Raw genomic sequence first — 25,566 nt, 5'->3', positions numbered from 1 at the left:
ATACACTGAATATACACATAAAATACACAGTAGAAACTACCGGTACATACATTATTAATACATTAGGAACAATTTGTATTGTTTCTGCTCAATTAAATTGAAAATATGATGCTTTTATATAACAGCCAACATCCAAAAATAATAATTCAGTACTTTTAAAAATGTACAGTTATTCACAACTTTAATTCAGTACATGTGTTTTTAATGTTACAATAGAATACATCTAAGGTATAAGCATATTAGCTTACTTCCTCTTTCTTGTAGTCAAGGAACACTTTAACTTCCTGATTTTGTAGAGGGCGCAGTTTCTGGGCCAGATCAACCAGGAAATTTTTCACCGTGTCAGGATCTTTGGCCATTCTCATGTCTAACACAAAAGCAGCATGGGTAGGGAATCCTAGAATGTCAGCTTTCTGAAATTATAAATGTGCCTGCTTAGTAAACATTTTAACTTAAGAATTTTCCTCAGATACTGGAAAGCAAATCAATTACAGTAAAAATTTCATATAAAAATATATTTTTAGAAATCACTACACTTGCATTAAGTTAAGGACCCTCTATACACTAGACAAAAATATTTTTTGGGATATTGAGAAAATTATAGTGTGTTAAGGTGTAAGTATTGAGCTTATCTATCACATTTTCAGCATAGGGTGCCTTGCATTTACCCCCAGGAAAAATTTTCAAAGACAATGAAGTACTGATGAGCATAAATCACTGTTGTTTACTTAAGTGGGCAAAATAACTGCAAATTAAGTGTTCTATCTATTCATCTTGGCCTATTAAAGTGTTATAAATGCTTGATTTGATCACAAATTAAGTAATAAACTGTACATTTCAATTTATTTTATTCTTGATCAAAGGGCAGATCACTCTATCTGCATAAAAATACCACAAAATCAAAACTCTATAGTGTGCAGTGTATAGAGGGCTCTTAATCAAATTCTCCTTAAGAGATTGTCTTCATTTACATATTAAAAAAAACAAGAAACTTCATAAATATAGTTTATCCAGACCATCAAGTCCATTTTTTTTTTTTGGGGGGGGGGGGGGCTTTTGAAGCCAAAGAGGGAAAATATGTGAATGGTAACATTCAACAGTACAGATACATGTAATTTGAAGGAAAGTCATGACCACAGTGGAAGATATGATAGAGGTCACTTCAAAAGGGGATCAGAAAGCACAATGAAAGGGAACAAAAACCATGATAAGTTTTAAAGCTGGAGGTGATATAAATAACAATTTGTACAACAATGAACCTTATACCTACGTATGCCCTACTGACCTGGATCATAGTAATAGCGATAGAGAAAAGTTTGCTACAAGCCTCATCAATCTTCGATGGGTGAAGGATTGTAGAATAGTTTTAGTTGACAATTTAAAGCAAATGAACACTCTCAAGGCAAAACCAAGGGTAACAAAACGGAAAAACACAATAATTGTTGGTGACTTTAAAAAAACTCTTACACTGAGGAATAATGCTGGTATGCCTCAATGTTCCTTTTTCATCCTTGTTATTCTGAATACACCAGCTTTCAAGACATTTGGGGAGAGAGAGAGCAATTACACACTTATATCCTAATGGAATATTTCCAATCGCATCAATAAGTCTTACTATTCTCTACTCAATACGGTGTCAGATTAGCAACACCATGCACTTGCTTCTTTTTCCATATACATGTATAAACCTATATGGGGAAATGAATTAATTATTTTTTGAAGACACTTGAATAAAGATCTTGATTTATTATTTTAATTAATATGATGGAAAAATAAAATATCATGAAATTGCCCTGAGAGTCATCAAATTTTCACTTCTGTAGAACTTTTCACAAAATATCTTAGAATCTCAAAAATTATAGAATTTTTTTTAAAAATTTTTTTAACAAGTATCTTAGCAATAGAAAGAACAAAAAATCTTATTTTCTATTACATAAGAATATATTGTCAATGCCTTTAGACAAAAATTATCTTTCGTGAATAAATGAGTTACAGAGATCTTATCATAGTTTATCTCAGTTATAAGCGTTTTTTGTGAAAGGGGCTACTGGGGAGCTGTAGAGAATCTTAAATATTGGTAACAGAAATCGGATACTGAAAGATGACAAGCCAATCAATAGATCAGTTTTCCTTAGGTATCTATTTAACTTTCTACAAGGACAGGCATGCTCCTTCAAACATGATGACAAGCCAATCAATAGATCAGTTTTCCTTAGGTATCTATTCAACTTTCTACAAGGACAGGCATGCTCCTTCAAACAGAGAATTTCATAACTCTAGTAAACAAAGAGCTGAAAACAAACAATAGTGCGTGATGAAGATCATAACTCTAATTATACCTTGGCTCTGAGCTCTACCAGTTCTTCTAAAATGGCAGTGTTTTCTTTAAGACACCTGTAAATGAAACATATCTTAAAAGAATGCAAGAAAGGTTTCATATTTTCAATAAATTCCACAAGCACTGCTTTATGAATGTGATAGAAGAGTTTTGACTGGCAAAAAATACTATCAAATCATTAGTCATACTTCTATGCTCTTAATAATAGTCTTTCTCATGGGATGCACTTCAAATTATTCCTATGCCTTAAAGTATCTTTTTTATATGTTTAATGCATATGTATGTCATGATTCTAACCAGAACTTTGATATTTGTGCTGTTAAGTACCTCGAGTTAAATGCTGTTTCTAGTTTTCTTCTAGTGTCCGGATTCCTGACTTTCTTCATACACGGAAAATAATGGGGATACTTCAGGCTCACATTCAGTTTACCCTCGTCATTCTACAGGAATAATGAGAAACTGACACTTTATAAAAAAATGTGTGTGGTCATTAGAATCTGTAAACAATTTAAGAGATTAGACAATTTATTTCATCTTTGATATGTCTGTTTTAACCATATATATGTTTAATACATGTGTTCATACCTTTTCTAGAGATTTAAGGAAATCTTCAGGGAGTCCAACTGTCAATTAAAGACATGATATAAAGGTAATGCATTTAATTATTTGCCAGGCTAGATCTTAACTCAAATCTTCTACAGACTTTTTCTCACATTAAGGACCATTACGTAAAAACAGTAAATGAAGGAGTCAGTTGTCTACTTCTTACAACAAAAAGCCATTGTTTTTTTTTTTTTGTTTTTTTTTAATATTTTTTAACTATAAACAACAAAATGTGCATCTTGAATTTCTAAAACTTGTAACTAAAACATAAGTTTGTCCTCCCAAATAAACATAGCCTTAACTTTGAGCTGTATAAAATGATTATATATAAGAAATCTTGTTGGAGTTAATAAATACTGTACAAGTTTTAAGATTACAGTTCAGACTATCACAGATTTCATTATTTAACTGTACACCCAGATGAACCGGATGCAGCATAACTTGACAAAAACATTTCCTGTAGTACATGTATATGAGTAAAGATGACAATTGATGACTTTTGTGACTGTAGACTACAAAACACACACACAGACAATAAGTCCTTTGTTTTTGTTGACCTTTAGACTTTTCTGTTTATTTCCTGTACTCAATACAATATCATTTGTGTTGAAGAACAGATTTATCAAAACATTCACTACATGTACTTCTTTATATTCAACGAATAAAATCATTTGCTAATTTCAAACCAAGGCTGTCATAGCACTTTCTTGTTCAAGGTCCAGTCCACCAAGAATTGGAAAATGATTTACATTTTTCAACAAATTAATAAAACTTTTGTTAAAAAAAAGAAGAAAGAAAGAAAACAGAAAAAGAGAAAAAAGTATTTTATTTTATTTCAGCACTACTCTTTAAGAAGATAACCTTAGTATTTAAGGCTCTGTTCAACTGTATTCCGTTGTTACTATTTACACTACTTGGGGATATCTGATAGAAGCTGGGAAAATGTCAGTTTTTTTTTATTTGTAGAGCATCTTTTTGTCAAATCCATATTTGCTGATGTGACAGACCTATAAATTGTCTGAAGAATTCAAAAGGTACATATCCTATTCCAGTCACCATATAATTAATGTTGGCACACCCACATCTGGCCCCAGGATCATAAACTGAGAATAGACTTAAGACAAAATTTCAAACCAATATAACTTTTGAAATAATTTTGATATTGAAAAAAAAAATTTATCATATATTTGAATTTAAATGTTATATAAAATTGCAAATTTTTAAGCAAATACATTAAATAAAACTCAAGATATTAAAAATCAAAATTCTGACTTAAATTTATGGTCTTGGGGTCTGGGACCTGTCAGTATCCCATCACTGAAAACATCTCTCTTGATCTCAGTTAAAGATGGAAATTGTGGATTCTATACTCCATAACCATCATTATAAGGTTATGGAGAATGGTGTGAGAGAGAGAAAGAGAGAGAGGGGAGGGGGAGAAACATGATGGGAATAACTCCCTCACCAAGTTCTTCTTCTGTAAAAGTGAGGATGGTGTTCTCCTCATTCAGATTTTTACTGAAGTCAATGGACAGATCACTCATTCTCTTCTTGATTTCTTTGATTTTTTGTTGTTTCTCTTCAGGCAGATCGAGACCTAAACAATTTTTAAAATATATATATATTTATTTTAATGTTTATTGTATAACACGAACAATGAAAAGTTTATTTAATACGAAATACATTTTTTTTTTAATTTGTATAAATAACAATAGAGCTAAAATTTTCAATTTGAAGCAGAATCTATTAAATAACTTATATATGAGAAGACACTTGCTGTGGCCTTCAACTCTACAATTAGATATAGCGACGACGTTTTATCAATTAACAATGCGAGGGGTGATCAAAATGTTTGCGATCTATTTCTATATTTACAAAACCGCTATTCAGATTAGAATGAAATTTGGCACACAAATAGTCATAAACATGTTCTATGAAAAGCAGCTGCTACGTAATGCTTTGATCCATGTTTGTGACTTCACAATGTGAAAATGCCGTCAATGTGTAGATGACTTGTGACAAAAAATGGCTGACTTAGTCGTACTCGAGCAACGAAAGGCTTTTAAGTTTAATGTATATCTTGGAAATTCCTTTGCAGTAGCATATAATAATTTGTATAATTATAAGAAGACAAACGACTTACCAGAAGTTCAATCATTAATTGGATTGATTGTTTTAGTGAAGGAAGGGAGATGGTTAAAAATGATGTTTGTTCTTGTGCCCAGTCAAAGTAAGCTGGGGAAGAGATGTGTCCTTGATTGAGCAATTTATATAATTGTTATGAAAGATCGCCTAAGTACAATTAGAACTAGATACTATCATGAGACAGTAATACCCGCACGAAGGTGTTTGCCTCTAAATGCACACTCCTTCATATTGGGCTTACCAAGGAAAAAGTCAAAATAATTCTATAATTTACAAAGTACATGTACATGTATTCGTCAGTTCGAGCATAAAATGCTCAGGTGACCATGTGACCCATGAGCCTCTTATTGGTATTTCCTTTACTTATTTATTACCAGTCTGAAATAACACAATTTAATTAATGATGTAAATTAGGTTTTGATAAAAGGGGGATATAAATTTTTGGCCCATAATTGGAACTTTTTAAATTTATTTTCTCAACAACAAATAATATTATTTTAGTAATAGCGTTTTTGATGAATTTAACAAAATGTGCAAACTTTGCATTTAGTATTTGATTAGACAAAAACCTCCTTGAAAAGCCATACCCAATCAATTTTGTCACCCCCCGCCCTCCAACACACACACACACACACACACAAATTGCATGTTTTTGGAAATAGGCCTACATGGCAAATTACGTTAAAACATCGTTTGTTATGATAATTTAAAATTTGTTCTTGTACTGTATATGTATGTGAACACCATTTTGAAAACTTCTACATCACATTGGGCTTGCGTCACCCTACTAGTACTAGTTTTACCATTATCATTGCACATGGTGCAGCGTGGTGTAAACATCGTTACATGTATATCAGTAGAAATTAATTCATTTTGTGTTTTAGGTGGATTATATTTCATGAAGTTGACAGGATCTATGACAGTCGGTAAGTACAATTTTAAGTATTGAATGGGGTAAAATAACCGAAATGCAAATGATTAGGTAAAAGTTTAAAAAGGATCAAAGATCCTCGATGCCACAATAGACGAATTTCAAATTGTGAAGAGTTATCTCCCGTTGTCGACTTTACATTCAGTTACAGGCACAGATCCAGGAATTTTTTCCGGGGAAAAAAACAAAACAAAAAACAAACAAAATAAATACAATGATGGTGGGGTCCATGTTTTTAAAGGGGGAGGGCATCCAAAGTCATTTTTTATTTGCTTCTGTAAATCAGTATATAGTCCTATTTAAATAATTCTGCAAATTCCAGGGGGGGGGGGGTGTCCAATCTCCCTAGCCGCTCCCTGTCCCTGAAATGACAAATGATCATGTGACTCCAGAATAGTAGAAAACTTTTCCATTTGACTATACATAATTTTGTTTCTTGTGTTACTAGTATTATGTTATGTATATCTAATGGTTTAAGGTTATGAACCTTGGAGGTCATCCCCACTCTCTTAATGAACTTGAAATGTTTATAATATGACTACATCAAATAAAATAAAAGAGCATCAATGATAAGATTGCTTGACATTTCATTCATGAATTTCGGTCAACCCATGTAGAATTAGGAATGAAAATCATTCAAAGAGATGGACCATTAAACTATTTGTATATATTCACATTTTTTATGTCAAAACAAAGTATTAGTTTCATGAACAAACAGGGCAAGGGCGAGGGGGAGTTATCTCTTTACGTCTTAATTGTTGAAAACTCCTATAATGAATGTTAACCTCAAATCCGACTTGTACGTCTTCATTAATTTTAAGTGGTGGTGTCTCCATATGAGTGAAAAATTCCCGAGAGGGACATTTAACAACAAACAAACATTAATAACTTTAAAAACACAATATACATGTACATGTTTATTAGTCAACGGATATACTTCTGGTCATATCTCTAGTTCTCCCTTGAATCAGAAATGAATGATATAACTATTTTTAAGAATGATTAAGAGTTGAAAAGGTTGTGCATTTTAAAATTGACTAAGCTCTGTGGTTGAATAAGCTATACCAGTTTAGCTTATTTTGCTACTCAAAGCACCTTGATTAACTATTTTTAATCATACTGTTTTCTGAAATGTGAAGTTTTTTTCAACATGGATACAAGTCATACCTTTTCAGCTTCTGAAAACAATGCATAAAAAAACTGCTTTTCAAATACTGTAACTCTTTCCAAGTACTTGTGATCATCAGTTTTTAGCTCACTTGAGTTTTTCTGGTTTTCTGATCACATTTTGTCTGTCATCCATCTGTCCGCCTGTAAACTTTTTACATTTTTGTCTTCTTCACTAGAACCGCTTGGCCAGTTTCAACCAACCCTGCCACAAAGCATCTTCGGGTAAAGGGGATTCAAGTTTGTTCAACTGAAGGGTCACACCCTCTTTCAAGGGGGGATAATCAAGAATTAGTGAAAATTTGGTGGTATCATTTAAAAAAGTCTTATCAAGAACCACTGACTGGGCCCAAAAAGTTGAAACTTTCTTTACATAGACTTAGTGTAGATTCAAATTTGTTCAAATTATGACCCACTGGGGTAAGATGGGACCACATACTGTAGATTCCTTATTTTTCGCGAGTACTTATTAACGCGAAATGGCTCTTTAACGTCAAATCGCGAGAACAATAATTCACGAGTGGACGGTTGATCAAGGGATTTTACATTGATTTCAGCACCATAAAAATAAAAGCGAGTAATTTTATTTCGCGAGTGGTGCTTCTCGCGTAATTACGCGATAATTAATTCCTCGCGTATATTTAGGAATCTACAGTATGGGGATCCAATGATTTACATAGAAAAATGCAGGGGATTTTTTCCATCATAAATCTTCTTCTCAAGAACAGCAAGGGCATTATTGTCATCCGTCTTCGCGAAAGGGACCTAGGAGACATTAAATCTCATTTGTCTGTCAGTCTGTCCGTCTGTCACAATAAATTTAACCTTGGTCATAACTTTGGAATAATAAGAGATAGGGCTTTCATATTTCACATGTACATTACCTACAAGAACTTTCTAAACATACTATGATTTTTGAACCCATGACCTTGACCCTGAAGTTTGACCTACTTTTCAAAAAAATTAACATTATTTTAAATTGATCATTTTGAAAGAGAAAAGATAGGACATTCATATTATACATGTATATTACCTGTGACAAGACCTTTCTAAATATATCATGACTTTCAACTCTGTGACATTGACCTTGAAGTTTAACCTACTTTTCAAAAATGTTATATTTCCTTAAAACTTTTGATTGAGAAGAGATAGGACTTTCATATTTGACATGTACATTACATGTAACAATATGTTTCCTAGCATGCTATGATTTTTTACCCCTTGACCTTGATGTTTTACCTAATTTTCAAAAATTTTAACTGGTGATTACTTTTGAATGACATATGATAGGGCGTGCATATTTGAAACAATATGTCATAAATAATGGCATCCCATCCACTAGGACACGGAAAGAAGGGGACCACAATTCTTTGAATTTGCTTGTTAGTCATTTTGATATGGAAACATCCTCATATAGTGTAGATTCAAGTTTTTTATGCCCTGCCATGAATATGGACGAGGCATACAGTGTTTGTCATGTCCGACTTCAATCAAACGTCATATGCTGATACACACTGATGTAAGCTTTTCAACTGCATCAACCTTTTTGACCTTGACCTTTCCTTTGACCTTGACCTCACTTTTCTTAGATTAGTGTCTAGATCAGTTTTGAATAAACAATTCAAGATATATTTATCAAACTTCATATGCTGATATATACTGCTGAGAGCTATCAATTGCATCAACTTTTTTTACCTTGACTTTTCCTTTGACCTTGACCTCATTTTTTTTAAAATTATTATCTGCGTTTTAAATAAACCATTTATGATATTTTTATCAAACTTCATTTGCTAATAGTAAATACATACTGATGTAAGCTTTTCAACTGCATCAACATTTTGACCTCAACCTTTCCTTTGACCTTGACCTCTCTTTTCTCAAATAAGTGTTAAGCTCAGTTTTAAATAAATCATTCAAGATATTTTTATCAAACCTAATATGCTGATATATATTAGTGAGGGCTATTCAACTGCATCAAAAACTTTTCACCTTGCACTTTCCTGTGACCTTGACCTCCCTTCTCTTTAATTTGTATTTTGCTTAGTTTTAAAGAAACAATCTAAGATATTTTTATGTAAGCATGCACTTATACATAATTTGGTGAGAATTTATCATCTATTTCCATTTTTAGATTTTAGTTTCAATTTTAAAGAATCTGTTCAAGATATTCTCATCAAACTTCATACACTCATACAAATTTTCATGTTGCATCAGTAATATACATTCGGCGGGGCATTTATGTCCTATGGACATATTTCTAGTTTTCAAATCATGACCTCCAAGGGTAGGGTCAGGCCACAATAAGGGATCAAAATTTTATATAGGAATAAAAGGGGAAAAAAGTCTTCAAAATTCTTCTTTTCAAGAACAACATAAGCATGATTAATATGGAAACATTCCCAAGAAGTGTAGATTCAAGTTTGTACAAATCATGACCCCATGGGTTATGGACGGGCCATTTTTTCCTGCCCTTATTTGCCATCCACATGGAAATGCAAATTTTAAAACCATTTTACACATCCACAGGACAAAATCATCTTCCAAATGATCATGATTTAAGGCTAGTGCATAAAATTTAAGAGAAGTTCTGGGAACCAAGGTGTTTAAATATGTTAAATATATTTTAAAAAAAATTGACCCCTGTTTGACCCCAGGGTGAAAATAAAAATTCCGAAACCTTACTGCACATCTACATGACACCACCATCCATCTCCCAAAAGATGATTAGGCTACTGTGTAAAATGTAAGAGGAGTTCTGGGAACCAGGGGCTTTTTACATAAAAAACGTCATTTTTCGACCCCTGTTTGACCCCCAGGGTGGAAAAGAAAATCCGAAACCTTACTGCACATCTACATGACACCACCAACCATCTTCTAAAAGATGATTAGGCTACTGTGTAAAATGTATGAGGAGTTCAGGGAACCAGGGGCTTTTTGCATTAAAAAAACGTCATTTTTCGACCCCCATTTGATCCCCAGGGTGAAAATGAAAATTACAAAACCTTACTGCACATCTACAGGATACCACTTACCCACTCCCAAAAGATGATTATGCTACTGTGTAAAATGTAAGAGGAGTTCTGGGAACCAGGGGCTTTTTGCATTAAAAACGTCATTTTTCGACCCCCATTTGATCCCCAGGGTGAAAATGAAAATTCCGAAACCTTACTGGACATCTACATGACACCACCAACCATCTCTCAAAAGATGATTAGGCTACTGTGTAAAATGTAAGAGGAGTTTGAGAAAGAAGAGTGTGACAGACAGACGGACGGACAGACGGACAGACATGAGTAACAACAATATACCCGAACTTTCTTTAGAAAGTGCGGGCATAAATATAGTTGAATATCTTAAGAATATTATAGATATTAAATCCCTAAAATCCCGTTTACTTTAGACTTTAAACATATCAGATAAAAGATAAAAGAGGGCGACCATACTTTATCCACAATGGAAAAACGACGCATCCAAGACAGAGAAGTTTTGTTGTGATGGTCATCATGCTCATTCTGAGAAAATATTTCCTTATCCACCCATCCTATTTCCGAGAATTGGCCATTTGCGACAAGTGGACTATTCTTGTATTAAAAAAATAACTTGCATGGTAAGAAATAAAAATGTTTTAGCCTCTGTGAACAGAACGCTACGGAGCATGTCACGTGACCGCCTGGACCACGTGATTCGTGCAAGGGCAGAGCAGTGGCAGATGTGCATTAAAATCGGAGGGGAACACTTTAAGAAATGATTAACACCGAAATCTAATTTTATATCTTTTATTGAAGTTATTTGATACAACGACCTAAGCAGCAAATACAATCTTTCATTAAGTCAAATGCTGAGCGACGTTTTTCATCCTGATTGTTATGCTATTATTTAAACATTGAACTGTCTACGGATTTTTCCATTTGACTGATCATAACAAGCAGCAAATGCTGGATGTAACCTGTTGACAGGGGATGCTTAATCTTCTATGACACATGATCCCACCTCTGATATTTTCAAAAGTCCGTGTTTGCAACAAGATTTGTATTGTTTCAATGGATTTTTGAGCTTGATTACTGTTCGTTTTCTCCATATTTCACCTTAACATCACTGCATATTTGATTCTTCAGTCTAATATGTATGTCACATACAAGATTACTTCCATCTATGCAATGAAGACAAGAGTCAAATATGCCAAGAGGTACATGCAATCAGATAGAGAAATAAGTACATTTGCCATTTCCTCTTATTTAAACAGAACAAATATTATGAACTTAGAGTCTGTAGAAACACTCTAGAAGACTTTACACATACTGTATCATGGTGAATGAGAAACATATTGCAAAATCTTAAAGAAATTGTTCCCCAATAAATAAGTTACCATTTTGTCTTCCGAGCTTGATCATTCTTTCTACATATCTTTTTGATTCTTCTGAGCCTTCTTTCGAAAATTTCTTCTCATAAGCAATCAGTGCATTAAAAACATCTTGTCTCATGCTGCCAAAAACATTTCATTGTATTGAGATGTTACACCTTACTAACAAATTTATTAACAAAATGACTTTAAGTAAAATTTATAGATGACTTAGTAAAGTAAATTGACATACCTCATTTCTATATCAAATTCAGATATTTTTTTGTCAATTTCAACACTGGCGTCTCTCAGCTCCTTATCAGCAGAAACATGCTGCATGAACTCCAGATTGCTCTTCGCCACAGCGTATTCACAGTCATTGTCAGCAAGAGCCTATGAAAAATAGTAATTATGTAACGGAAAGTTTTACAGATGTTCCTCAAACAGCCCATCACTCCCTTATGGTGCAGCATTCCCTACATCCTTCATTAAATTAGGTAAATTTTTGTATTGTAGAACCACATTTTATATCATAGGTATATCATCCGTAAACAATGTTGATCTAGAGGATTGCGTATTAGCCAATCAGATTTCAGCGCACCTGCAAGCACATGTTTCCTAGATTTTTCACATATATCGTCTTATAGTGTCTCTTTGTACAGATAACTACATGTATATCTAAAAAGATTTAATTGAAAAATAAGACAGCTATAATCATTCAAGTATTATCCAATAAGAAAGGAGAACGCGTACATGCATATACCTGCATTATTTTTGATAGTACCGTAATGTAGGGACACATTATACTTATCTATATTCTAAATTCTGTCCTATTACTAGTATAATGAAAATTATAGTTAAAGTTATAGGCATTTAAAGTTTCAGCCAATCAAACTGCAGCACACTTGCATGTGTGTGTTTTTACAAATTCCCATATAAATCAATTTTAGAACCTCATAATGCAATATATATTTTAATTATTGAATTTTTGGTGTCAGCCAATCAGAGCCAAGCGTATATGCATGCTCGTGCTTTCATAATAATTCAACAACATCATCCTGTCTTCACTACTAATATATGTACATATACTAAGTTTCATTTAAGGAGGAGTGATTAATGACTATGGATGAACTATGAACAGATGAAAGAATGCGATTTTTCTAGCAAAAAATAATTTTTGAAATAATAATTTTATGAAAATGCACGAGGACATTACGAGGACATTAACAAAGACGCTTCACGCCGGCATATTTTATGAAGCGTATAAGCACGAAGCGACGCAAATTTATGTCATTCAACAATTATTTTTGAAACTAAATATTATAGTTTTGACGTCAAGTGTGGAATTATGACGTCACAATGGATATATTCTTGCTCCCTCATGTTCTCATGTACCTTGTTCATGAGAAAATGATGCGAATAATATGAAGGAAAAATATTTGCAGATGTAAATATTAATAGCAAATCAATATTGTATGCCAATTAAGATACTAGGATTTTTATATATTTATTGTAGATACAAGTTCTATGAAATAACCCCTATTAATTATATGTTCAGACAGGTGTCTAACCCCCCCCCCCTCCCCCCATTCCAGGTCACAGTGCAGAGACCTCGATGTTTGTTTATTTTTTTGAGTACGTGATTTTATTTTTTACTTTTTTTTATTCTGATTTGCGTGTAAAATGAGCAACAACCATAGAATTTTCAGGAAAAAAGTATTTATTAATCTACACATATTGATTTTTCTTTAGTCTTTTAACAGAATATACATATTTAAGGTTCAGCAGCAAACGATACGGAAATTTATGAAATCTTATAATATTTTAGGAAGGGGGGGGGGGAGGGGGTATTGAAATGCATGTAGCTTCAAAATGAATGTGATGACCTTACTTCATATTTTAACCATAAGTCACTTATAATAATTTGTACAAAATATATTAGTTTTTGGAAAATTCATTGGGTAATTTTTTGTCAACACGTTGAGAACTGCTCTTGAGGTGAAAATATTACTGCAAATTTACAATGAATACTCCCCAAAGCAGCGGTGGCATTACTACATCTATGAATAGTTTCCGAAATTTTTTTTATTTTCATTGAATATAAAGCATATTATTTAATATCTAGTGGAATTTTTTTAATTTTATTTCAATTTTGATACCTGTATGCATGGGATATATAAAATTTCACCTCATAAATATCAAAATATTGAAAAACTGCGGTTACCATGGCAACCATATCATCCTTATAACCCTGATGACCATGGTTGAAATTTTCATATTTTGATACCATTAACGTAAGGCACATTATGTATAAAATGAGAAAAATTCATTGAACGGATTTTTTTTCTTGGACCGTTGCAATCGCTTCCTTAAAAGGCCAATATTAGTTGTTAATTATTTAATAAGAATTTTCCCCTATTTTTCATAGAAAAAGAAAAATGTGTTTTATTTGCTAATTAGATGTGTGACCGGTCGGCAGGGGATGCTCACTCCTCCATGGCACCTGATCCCACCTCTAATATTTGGAGTCCGTGTTTGCTCTGCTCCTATTTTGTATTGTTTAATGGACTTTTGAGCTTGAATACTGTTCGTTTTCTCCATATATTTCATGCTTTAGGGTTAAAAATTTGCTGTTAAAAATGCATCATATGAATGTCTAATAAAATATGTTATTAAAGGCTGGATGAACATTTTAATTTTTTAAATAAAAAATTATTTTTGAAAATAAAACACATAATTTTTGAATTTTTTATTTTCACAAGAATACTAGTTTGTTTATGTGTAATTCAGGTTAAAAAGTAATTGGACTTGATAATCTAATAGATTTCTTAATGGTAAATACAAAAAGAAGACAGTAAATAATTATTTTATTTATTTTGTGCTAATTTTGCTCGGGATCAGTTTAATTTTGATCGGAATTGGTCCAAATATTAAAATAAGTATTTCCCTAAAATTTCTCAATTTTATTTCAATTTCTTTTTAAGATATGATTGACTAACATATTCTCTCTAGTTGTGACTATTTCTATGAAGATTTTAACCATATGGTTAAAAAATATTCACAGATTATGTGTTTTATTTTCATAAATATTTTTTTATTTAAAAAATTAAAATGTCTATTCAGCCTTTATTAACATATTTTAGTAGACATTCATATTATGCATTTATTAATAGCAAAATTTAAACCAAAAAGCATCTTATTTGCAAATAAAACATTTTTTTCATTTTCTCTTAAAAAATGCAAAAATATTCGAATAAAATAATTAAAAGCTAATATCGGTCTTTCAATGCTGAAACCATAGTTTAAAAGGGATTTCTTAAAGAGCTATTAAATATTTGGTGTGGCATTCCTCCGTAATAAAAGATATAACAGATAAAACTATTTCTTCGTCATTTCACTCATCTCACGCGCATGCATCTGCACGCAAAATGACTGTTCAGCACATCTACATAACATGCCTGTTAATCCTTAAAAAAAAGGTTTCTCCTCAATCGGATGAGTAGTTATAGAGAACACTCGCAGACAAAAAAGTACCTAAGAAAAAAAATTGAAAAGGAAAGTAAAAACAATATGTTCCCAAACTTCGTTTGCGGAACATAATAACACATTCTACAGTGATTTTATATGATGGCAATCATGTCCGAATTTTCTAATATACATGCCCAACAGTTACACCTAAGCATATAAAAACGCATAACCTTATGTATGTTATGCTTTTGAAATGAGTGTAAATACCTTTACAACATTATTGTAGGTGACAGCGTCCGGAGAAAGCGCTCCCACACCGTCGTAAACAGCTTTTGTTTTGGTCATCAACTCATCAGCTGATTTCTTCATAATATCTGGTGTCAACTTCCACATCAGTTTGTTGTCTTTCGATGACGACATGTTGTTTGTGTACCTACGAATACCCTGAGAGTGTAAAAGTAGGATTTTATATAGCAAATTCTATATTGCAAAAAATAAAACCTGTTTTCCCATGCATGCAACAACGGTAAGCTTTCATCAAATACGATCAAGTTTTTTTTATTAGACGTCTACGATTTGCTCTTCGTGAATCACTTTATTTTCATGCATTATCTAACTTTTCTTCCAATAGAGCTCTCTAAATATTGGAAGTTTTCGTTAGAAAATAATATTATTGGCATGGAGTTATAAAGTTCCAACATAGCTTTTTAATATCATAAACTGCTTTTTCAATAAAAATGGAACTCAGAAATTTTCGTATTTTGTGATTGGTCCTCAGTAAAATTACTTTGTTAAGAATCACTCTGATTCACCGATTCTACACACAAGAACTCGGACATTAATATTAAAAGGATGTTGAGAAATTCATTGACAATATCTATGTAGATTTTTGAGACCAGGTCTTCCATCAGTTTGTTGTTCCTTTATAGCCGACCTGTTTTTATATTTTTATGAAGCAAAATTTATTTAAAAACTTATACATGAGAAGAAAGCACTTGCTATGGCCTTCAGCTCAACATTCAGATATGTCGACAACGATTTATCAATAAATAATAGTTACTTCCATTCATATGCGGCTCGATATGAACTCGAAATAAAAAAAACACCACAGAGTCTTCGCACATCTGTTTCATATTTGGATGTTTTATTGACTATAGTCGATGAAGGCCAACTAACAACTAAACTTTATGTTAAAGGAGATTACTTCAGATTTTCCACCGTCAGCCTTTTTATTTATGTAGTATATGTCGCCTGCATAGTATGTTGTTTATGTCTTCCAACTCATTTGATACTCAAGGGGCTTTCCGAGTACGATCAATTTTTCAAACCGAGGCAGGCTACTGACAGATAAGTTGATGATACAGGGATTTCAACAACTTCGTTTAAAGTCAGCATTTCGGAAATTCCATGGTCGTTAAAATGACCTTGTTAGTAAATAAAAAAATATGATTGGGTCAATTTTGACTGACATATTTTATACTAATTGTTAGGCCTTTTCTAATACAAAATTTGACTAGGGAATATTCCTTTCACCTGATCAATACATAAGGTTCACGACGAGTGAGACCTGTCGACATTGTTGCTTACTCTTCCTAATTGCGAGGTAATTTTTTTTTTTTTAAATTTGACCATTTCCAGTTTCATGGGATGAGCATGACCTCCAAGAGGTCTAGAATCATTTTAATTTTAAAGCATCATGATGCAAAAATATGTTTTGTTATTTCCAATTCTAGGGAGTGAAGTAATCCGGAGTAATCCGGTTTAATATGTCACATTACTTCCATATGGCACTTAATGTATTACCGAAGAATTGTAAATCAGAGTATTTTAGCCCTTATTTAGGATCAATTCATTTGTCAGAAGCCTACCTCGGATTAAAAAATGATCGTACACAGAACATGCTTTTACGTACCGAATAAAATGGGAGGCAAATTCACCGTATGCTAGTGTTTAAAATGCAAAATGCTTTGTTTACACGTGGATAAATGGTTACAACATTTCTGGAGAAGCATAATTCCTGCACCCGTTCATCCCCTAAAACAAGCAAAAAAGGCATATTATTACAACTCGAAATGTAATAACAACGCAAAATGTAATAAGCTGGAATTATAATTACTATTTTCTTTACATTAACATTACATTTTGCGTCAAAATCAACGGAGAATGTAATTACGCAAAATGTAATAAAAGACTTTTTAGGATTAATACATTTTGCGTAATTACATTTTGAGTCGGGTTAGGAGTATGAAATTTTTTTTACGGTACATTCTATATTTTTCCTTTGTTTATGCATAAATAAGGTCTGTCTCATAGAATTTGAGTTTTTGTTCCCCAGTAAATTTTTGCATTGCACGCTCCTTTCATAAAAATTGTACATCCACTGAATACTAGTGTTACTGAACGGAAAGATGATTTAAAATCGGTGGAATTTAATCAATGATATAATTAAATCAAATACTAGTTACTCAAATATACATAAACACTAAACACGAGTATGTCCTTTTGCATTTAAAAAAAATTAATAAAAATTGTCATGTCTGACAGCAGGAAATACTGTATATGTACTTAAAAAAGCGGGCTTCATATTTTAGCCGCTTTGGCGCAGATAATGATGCGCTAATTCATGAATGCCGCTAAATAATCATTTATAAATACCATATAGGGCACGGACGTGTGTATCGCTAATTCATGATTACGCCAACAACTGCATATACATTGATTGTGCTAAATTTTGAATACGCCAAATTATGAACACGTACAGCACTTTGATCCCTTGAAATGGAACTTACTTTATTTCGTAGATCAGGAAACGGCCAATAATAAAGCAATATATATAATCATTGGTGTGAAAATTATTTTCAACCTGACTGACCAAAAAGTGTGTTTTTAAATTTTGAATTGTTGCGTTTTGCTAAATATCGACGCAAAATACAATAACAAAAAATATAATAATCCAAAAAATATCTTATTACAATGTGCGTTATAAGATTTTGCATTGACATCAACGGAAAATGTAATAACGCAAAATGCAATATTCCTGAAGTATCCTATGACGTTTTGCATTATAAAATTCTGCGTTTATTGTAATATGCAAGATGTATTAATCCCGGTTTATTACATTTTGCGTTGTTATTACATTTCGCGTTGTAACAATGAAATATGAAGATAACAAACAGTATTCAATCTCGAAAGTCCAATGAAACGATACAAATTTGGAGCAGAGCAACCACAGACCTCAATATTTAGAGGTGGGATCGGGTGCCATGGAGGAGTGAGCATCCCCTGCCGACCGGTCACACCCGCCGTATGCTCATCGTCATGATCGGAAAAGAACCCGGAAAAATCCGTAGACAGTTCAGTGTATAAAATAATGGACTAACAATTAGTATGAAAAAAGTCAGTCAGCATTTGACTCAATGATAGGTTGTATGTGCTGACAATGAAAAAACGTCCTATTATGAATCCTTATGTCATTTTGATGGAAGATTCACCAAACTGTTTAGCTTTTGTACTTATTAAAAGAAATCTTTCATAAAGATGGTATATAATAAGAATCGATTGAAACAGTTCAGAAGTCGATTGTGATTATTGATTAATCAGTTACTCGTTTTCATAAAAGATAAAGGAGAAAATATTCAGTGATTTAAATATTAACGAATATTGCTGCATAAAGACGGCACGTTGACGATTGAAAAGATAAAAACATACCGTCTGTCCTATGATTTAGTTGCTAGTTTGCGAATGTAAATATCTATTTTCAGTAAAACAACCAAAAATGAAACATGTTTCAGATGTGATATGTCTTTCATTTCGAGTTACTGTGATATATTAAGTCAACATATGAATGAAAAAGAACATTGTTAATTGATGAAACGCCATTGATAGCTCTAAATGTCGAAGACAAGGCCAAGTAAGAGGTGTTTTTCTTCTTTTCATGCTGAAGTTTTTAGTAAACTCTGCATCATGAGAAAGAAGAAACTGATTGGCTAATAAAGGGACACAATTAGTACTACTATTAGTGCTGGAAATGCCATCAGACTGTTGACAGAACTGGTCTCCAAAGACTACAAAGATTTTCACAATGAGGAATTCCAGCATCTTCTTAATATATACTTCAGGGTATTTGTGTGTAGAATCTTAACGAATTTTAACGAGATATTTTTGTAGGTGACCAATAACAAGAAACCAGAATTTCCAAATTCCATATTTATTGAAGAAGCAGTTGTCTATGACGTCAATATGCCTGGTCTTAAGTTTGTCGTGGGGAATAGTTAAGTGTAGAAAAAATCGTTCGTTTAGATTTTATTGATTTTGGAAAAATCTGATGATTTCTAGTCTTCTAAAAGTTCTTTTGAGTTTTTGAGAATCCACATTTGACTTACACTTTTGCATACGTAGTAGCACAGTACGTCTATTTCTCCTTCACAGAGATTAATATTTTTGTGAGGAGTACAGCCAAGGCTTGATAGAACATTTACTGGACCCTACAATGTATCTTTGTTTGTCAGGATTTTATGCAGTTTTGGAATCAGTTCTCTTGTATCTGTTTTCTTCACTCTGTTATAATTATATGTGTATCTGCACTTTTTTCAGTTTGAAAGAAGCAATATTTTATATCACTGTCTATCAGAAAATATATATTATTCTAAGTCCCTAAGGACTTAATTACCATCCATGCATGTCAGAATTACCACAAAAATTCAGAAAGAAAGGATTCAAACTTTCAAAAGTATATATTTATGGAATCTCTCACGATAAAAAAAATTAATTGCAGCAAAATGAATAATTAATTTGTAGATTGCTCCCTCAATAAAATCTATGAAGGAAAATCTGGGGACTTACAGGTAATGCATATGCTGTTCACTACATTATCATCTAGAGAGGTTTCACCATAAAGGTAAATGTAGGGCAGTGTTCTCAGTGTTAGGAGTATTTTTGCGCTACCTGTAAACAATATGTGTATGTTCCATGTAAGACAAAGCCTATAATAGACACAAAAGATCATGTGATTTACCCTTTAGAGTTCTTAGACTTTATAATACCAGAGTCCTGTAATGGACACCCAGAAAATGCGCTCTAAAACTGGTTTACATCCTGTGAATGCCCAACCTGTGTTAACTGTAATAAACATCAAACACATGAAATCCTGGATATCAACTTAGCTTGTCAAATTCAGAGACAACAATACAGAGTGAGAATTGTTGACCTCAGAAGTAAAATCATACTTCACAAGTTTGCTATCCTTGCAAGACTGAAATCTACAAACAAAACATATAGAGAGACGTATGAAGATTGAATCTCCAGAATTCAACTAAAGATGAGTATCAAAGCCCAGCATCTGGAGAGAGTCAGAGGGAGCAGGTCTAAAAAATCTTTGAAAAATCGAATCGAAGCCCACACACAGGGATATGTACACAAATATGACCATTAACTAACAATCCAGATAACTTGCTCCTGTTTCTGAAGAAAACCCCTAATCTATTCCTTAGATCTTGTACCTTCCTGACTGTTATATTTTATATTTTCTTTACTTGAAGAAATCGATAGAGAGGAAGTGCCTTAGTTTTTAGTATAAATCTTTCAAAATGATCTGACTGATGTTATAGTAAACTCAAAATTACAGGGACAAAGGAAGGACAGGTGGAAGATACATCTCGAATACAAAATTCTTTCACACTCACAATTGCTTTTCACGGTGTGCACATTTTCTGTGTCACGTCAGGCAGAGTTTGGGTTGGTGATGTTTAATTTTACGGAAGCCCATTTGAGGGCGACTTTGGTCAGTCCCAGATTCTGGATAAATGCAGCTGTATGTAAGAGGACAATAACATTGGATTTCAAGTTACAAATTCATATCTTAATGATTTTACAGCACAATTCAAATTGTAAAATTCTGCAAAGTTATTACGCTGTCATGAATATTGGACAAGAACAGGAAAAAAAAACAATGCCATAACGACACAGATATATATTCTATCCATTATCTATGGATATTTTGCTGAAACAATTTACATGAAATTTTACAAACATTTTGTTGAATGCTACATATATAGAAACATGTTACGCAGACATATACCACCTTCAATTAGTACCTCGGATGCATACATTTACTTTACTGGATACAAGTTCAAAGATGGAGAGGCAATGTACTGTAAACATCTCAGAATCTTCTTTGTTGTTAAATGTTTGAGAAGCGGTAGCGGATTCGGAACATCTAATTTTAGATTGAGCAATCAGTAAAACTTATTAATCAATACTGGAACATATATGGCCAGTGCATAAAGGAGTCCAAGACTCCAAGTCTAATCCCCCTCTTTTTAATCTTTTTTTAAATGGATTTGGGCTCCAGACCTTTGAGATCTAATTTTTAGTGAGAAAAAAACCCCACTAGAATAGATCTGAATAAGTGTCAATCAATAATTCAAACTTTTTCATAAAAATGTTGAAAATGCTTTCCTGATTATAATAAGAAATGAGAGAGAGAAAGAGAGAGATTTTTTTAAAAAGTTGGATGACTTTTTGCTGCATTGCGGGGTTTTCGTCACATGCACCTAATCCGAGATTCGCTGCATATGTCATAATACCATGATATAAACAGATAAAAGCAGGGTTTAGAGTCAGAGGCGTCTCGGATTAACATGTACCCTGATCTGTTCATTCATTACTGTTTATGTCCGTTTAGGTCATTGACAGCTTTCCATAATTCGTAGTTGTAATACGCGATTATGAACTACAAATATTTAGAATTAACAGTTAAATAATTACCTGTCTGATGCAACTATATTAAACTATATCAAACTGTCTTCCCTGTTCGAGTGCATACAGCATAGACCATGGAGAGTGTAACACTAACAGGATGCTATTCTTTCTTTCGTGTGTGATGTTATTTAACTCGTTTAAAGGACGGCGTTGACCTACATTTTCTGCCACCTGGTAGACAATAAGCACATAAGGGAAAAAAAGGCGGAGTTATCTACATCACTGTCAGTGATGCTGATAAGAGCAGGCACTGCATGCAGAGCGACTGAATCAGCTTTGTTTACACACAAGAAAACTCCAATCTGTTTACATAAATGTTTTTATCAGTACCATTAGCAATAAATACTAATTTCTTTATACTTGAGAATTTTTATAATATCTTCAAACAAAGAGAAATGTTATATATAATATTAAAAAAATCATCAGTATATGTACTTTAATTACCTCTGATTAATTTATAGCAGTCCATACCTGGAATGAAATGTTTATAATTTTATTGAGCCAGAACTCTATACATTTTAATTTCTTTTTCTTGCTCTGTAAACAGATTTAATATATCTATTCCAAATGCTTTTCCGAAAGTTATATGTGCATTTTTGTAATTTTTCTTTCCTTTCAAACTACGGGGCATTCTGTGGTTTGGTTTTCAGGCTGATTGTTTTTTTGTTTGTTTGTTGTTTAACGTCCCTCTCGAGAATTTTTCACTCATATGGAGACCCCACCACTTGCCGATGGAGAGCTACAAATTTTGACCTATACTCGGCACTTTGGGCCATTGAGCAGTGAGGGATCTTTTTCGTGCCAGCAGCTACTGCGACACGGGACCTCGGTTTATACGGTCTCATCCGAAGGACCGGTCTCCACGTCCCGCAGTGGGATTCGAACCCGCGACTTAAGGATCAAAACCTTACTCCGCGACTCTAGAGCAAACGCTCTAACCAGTGCGCCACGTGGGCGACGTTTCCAGACTGAAGTAAATTCCCTGTCAGCATTTTCATTCCAGTGACAGACTGCTATGTTAGCTCTTTCTTTATATTGATCATCAGAAAACGAAATTCTTTTGTCCTGATAAACATTTACAACATTGTTAAAACTATCAAAGTAATATATGTCCGGGCAAAGTCGGTAATCTTGAGGATTTTTAAATATATCAGAATTTCTTATAACTTCCACGTGCACTGCACGTGGATCTGTTATAACCTTTCGTGAAATTTCATTAGTTTGGATCTTTCCTGCATCGTGATGTTGAGTGATATGGTTGTTTTTATAACGTTGAATGATATTTAATAGAAGGGATTGAAGTTTCTCCGGATTTTCCTCACAGTTCCTGATAGCCCAGTCGAAATGAGTAGCCACGGGTTCTACTTTATCATCTAGTTGGGATGACCAAGTTTTCCCTTCCAAATATGCTGATCCACTGGATATTTTTTTTTCGAAGCAGATTTCACAGATTTTACAGCATGGCAGGTGTCATTTTGACTTTCAGACTCGAATCCCTCTCTAATAAAGTTATTAATAGATAGATTCCTGTCATGGGCATTAACACCTACTGTGACGTCTTGTTTCTTCAAATGTTCATAATTTTTTTTTCTGTTTTCTGTTCCGAATCTCTCGTGTCTTTGTGTCACAATATCATCGAATTTGGTGACATGCTTACAGGATAAAACTTTGTGTTTTTTCTCCAATGGCCACCACACTCAAGTCCTTGGCATTTTTCCTCCAGCCATGTCTAGCATCTGTCATGATGTCTACTCTACCAAGATCTCCATTCTCATATGAGGCAATTTCCTCTAGAACAGATGTATATATGGACTCCTTATATTCTTCCTGTATATACTTCTTCTCTATGTTGAAGAACTTCTGTCTCTTGTTTTTTTAAAAAATCTTTCCAATGCCAGCGCCATCAACAAATTTAACATAATGGGATGGTAGCATACCATTGCCGGCAAATGAGTGGTTTACTCTGTTGTTTACCAAATACTCGTTATTTGGTAAATATGGGGATGAAGACCATAGAAAAGTGTGATTACAAGATCCATCACCGGAAAATCGAGCAGAAATAACATGTCCTTTTTGTTGTATTTTCTTGATTTTTAGGTTTTCTTCACAATTTCCTCTGTAGTGTTCTGCCACTTCTACAAGTCTCTGCAGAGATCGTTCTGCACACAAAAATACTTTCTGATTGACATCTTTCTTTTGAACCTTTATGTAGATACTGGGTGCAGGTGGCATCTCTTGATCATTCTCCTAACCACCATCTGATTAATCAAACTAAAGTTTGAATAAATGTTCAATAACCTGAAGGTTTCTTAAATCTGCTGTTTAACTGATTCCTGATCTTTTGCAAATTTTCTAATACAGAATGTTTTTGATCCTCATCTCCTGCGAATTCAATGCGGAAATTTGGATACCTTTTTCTCTTTTTTGCTGGACTTGCCATTATGATTTAATGAAAAACAATGATAGAAAACAGTAAATGGACCCCTAACCTTTGTTTTATAATTGGTATGTTCCATCTATTATGAATTGTGAATCAGGGTAGAAGAGTCTAATTTTTCTTGTACTACAGTTCCCTTACTAAAACTTATTTTTGATTTTGCTTTCATGATAAACAAATATTATGTAAGTTAACACATCTCCTTTTCAATTTTAATGATATAAATATAATAATTAATTGTTCACATATCTGTGTTAATATATTGACACCCCCATAATGATAATGGCTCCAACTGACACCTAACCCAACTGACACCCGCATTTTAGCATTTCCCCGCAAAAACTAGTGATCTTTCTTCTGTAGGTGACATAATCAAGCTTAGTGCAAAATTACAAGGGGGTTCTTGCAGGATAATCATCCAAGAAAATTTTTGTCTCAGTCTTTAAATTTATGGGATACATATGGTAGGAAGTGACTAAATTATAGAATAGATATGCCGAGATGTAAGAGACAACTGAAATGGTTGAAAAATAATTTACACATACAGTGTACATCATTGCCCTAAATAGTCCCCTAATGTACCCTCATACATCAGGGGTAAGCCTATATTTCTAGCTACATATAGGCCATGATGAAAATGGAGAGAATTGAGGAGAGATCTATGTTAGCATTTGAGTCTGTCTTTACTGCAATTGTCAGTCTTCACGATCCATCGTTGAATACCGATCCCGAAATATTTTCATGGTATTTAAATGTAAGTTTGTGTGGTAACTGAATATCATACAGTTTCAAAGTACTTTTTCATGAGCTAAACGTATTTCCACTAATCATTCAAAAGAGATTTCAGTTAGTCTTTACTGCAATTTTCAGTCTACACGATCCATTGTGGAATACCGATCCCGATGTATTTTCATAGTATATAGATATAAGTTTGAGTGGTAACTCAATATCAAATGGTTTCAAATTACACTATCATGAGCTCATGAACATGATCTAAACCCTGCCTCTCAAAATGCAAACGTCATAAGTTTAATTACACTGCCCGATATAGTTTTTGCAAAGTTGGTCAAAGGTCAAGGTCAAGTGGATTGTAATACTAGAATTTTTCATATTGTCTTATGACAAACAGAGCACATGCTAGATAACACACGCTTACCTCTTTTAAATGTCAAAATATGCTGTATATCGACACTATGGACTACTTTGAAAAGTAGGTCAAAGGTCACGAAGTCGGTAACCATGGTAATTTACAAAAGCCATAGTGGCAAGCACTATATTTGCGAAATATCAAATCCATACTTCTCACAGTTCCTGAGATATAGGGTGTGACACGCGGACAGCTAGACATACAGACGCCGGATTAAGTGATCCCTTAGTGC

At 33.3% G+C, this 25,566-nt stretch overlaps 1 protein-coding gene across 2 annotated transcripts in view; it reads right to left on the bottom strand.

Moving 5' to 3' along the window:
• Positions 1-21,872, bottom strand: part of LOC133200873 (thimet oligopeptidase-like) — a 28,043-nt gene extending 6,171 nt beyond the window's left edge. The window contains exons 1-9 of one of the 2 annotated variants that reach the window (XM_061336692.1): positions 21,757-21,872; positions 15,259-15,435; positions 11,777-11,916; positions 11,551-11,666; positions 4,407-4,538; positions 2,924-2,961; positions 2,666-2,778; positions 2,340-2,394; positions 249-413 (exon numbers count right to left, since the gene is read on the bottom strand). In XM_061336692.1, coding sequence (XP_061192676.1) covers positions 249-413; positions 2,340-2,394; positions 2,666-2,778; positions 2,924-2,961; positions 4,407-4,538; positions 11,551-11,666; positions 11,777-11,916; positions 15,259-15,411 — 912 coding nt within the window. In that variant the 5' untranslated portion in view covers positions 15,412-15,435; positions 21,757-21,872. The remainder of the gene's footprint in view (positions 1-248; positions 414-2,339; positions 2,395-2,665; positions 2,779-2,923; positions 2,962-4,406; positions 4,539-11,550; positions 11,667-11,776; positions 11,917-15,258; positions 15,436-21,756) is intronic. The other variant, XM_061336691.1, reaches the window with a different exon arrangement.
• Between the last annotated feature and the right edge of the window lie 3,694 nt (positions 21,873-25,566).

The sequence above is a fragment of the Saccostrea echinata genome, unplaced genomic scaffold (assembly GCF_033153115.1).
Source record: "Saccostrea echinata isolate AGI-Se365-2 ecotype Australia unplaced genomic scaffold, CSIRO_AGI_Sech_v1 ptg000041l, whole genome shotgun sequence".
Classification (NCBI taxonomy): Eukaryota; Metazoa; Mollusca; class Bivalvia; order Ostreida; family Ostreidae; genus Saccostrea; species Saccostrea echinata.
Note: the sequence above shows the minus strand (reverse complement) of the source record. Positions and strands in the feature narration are given on the sequence as shown.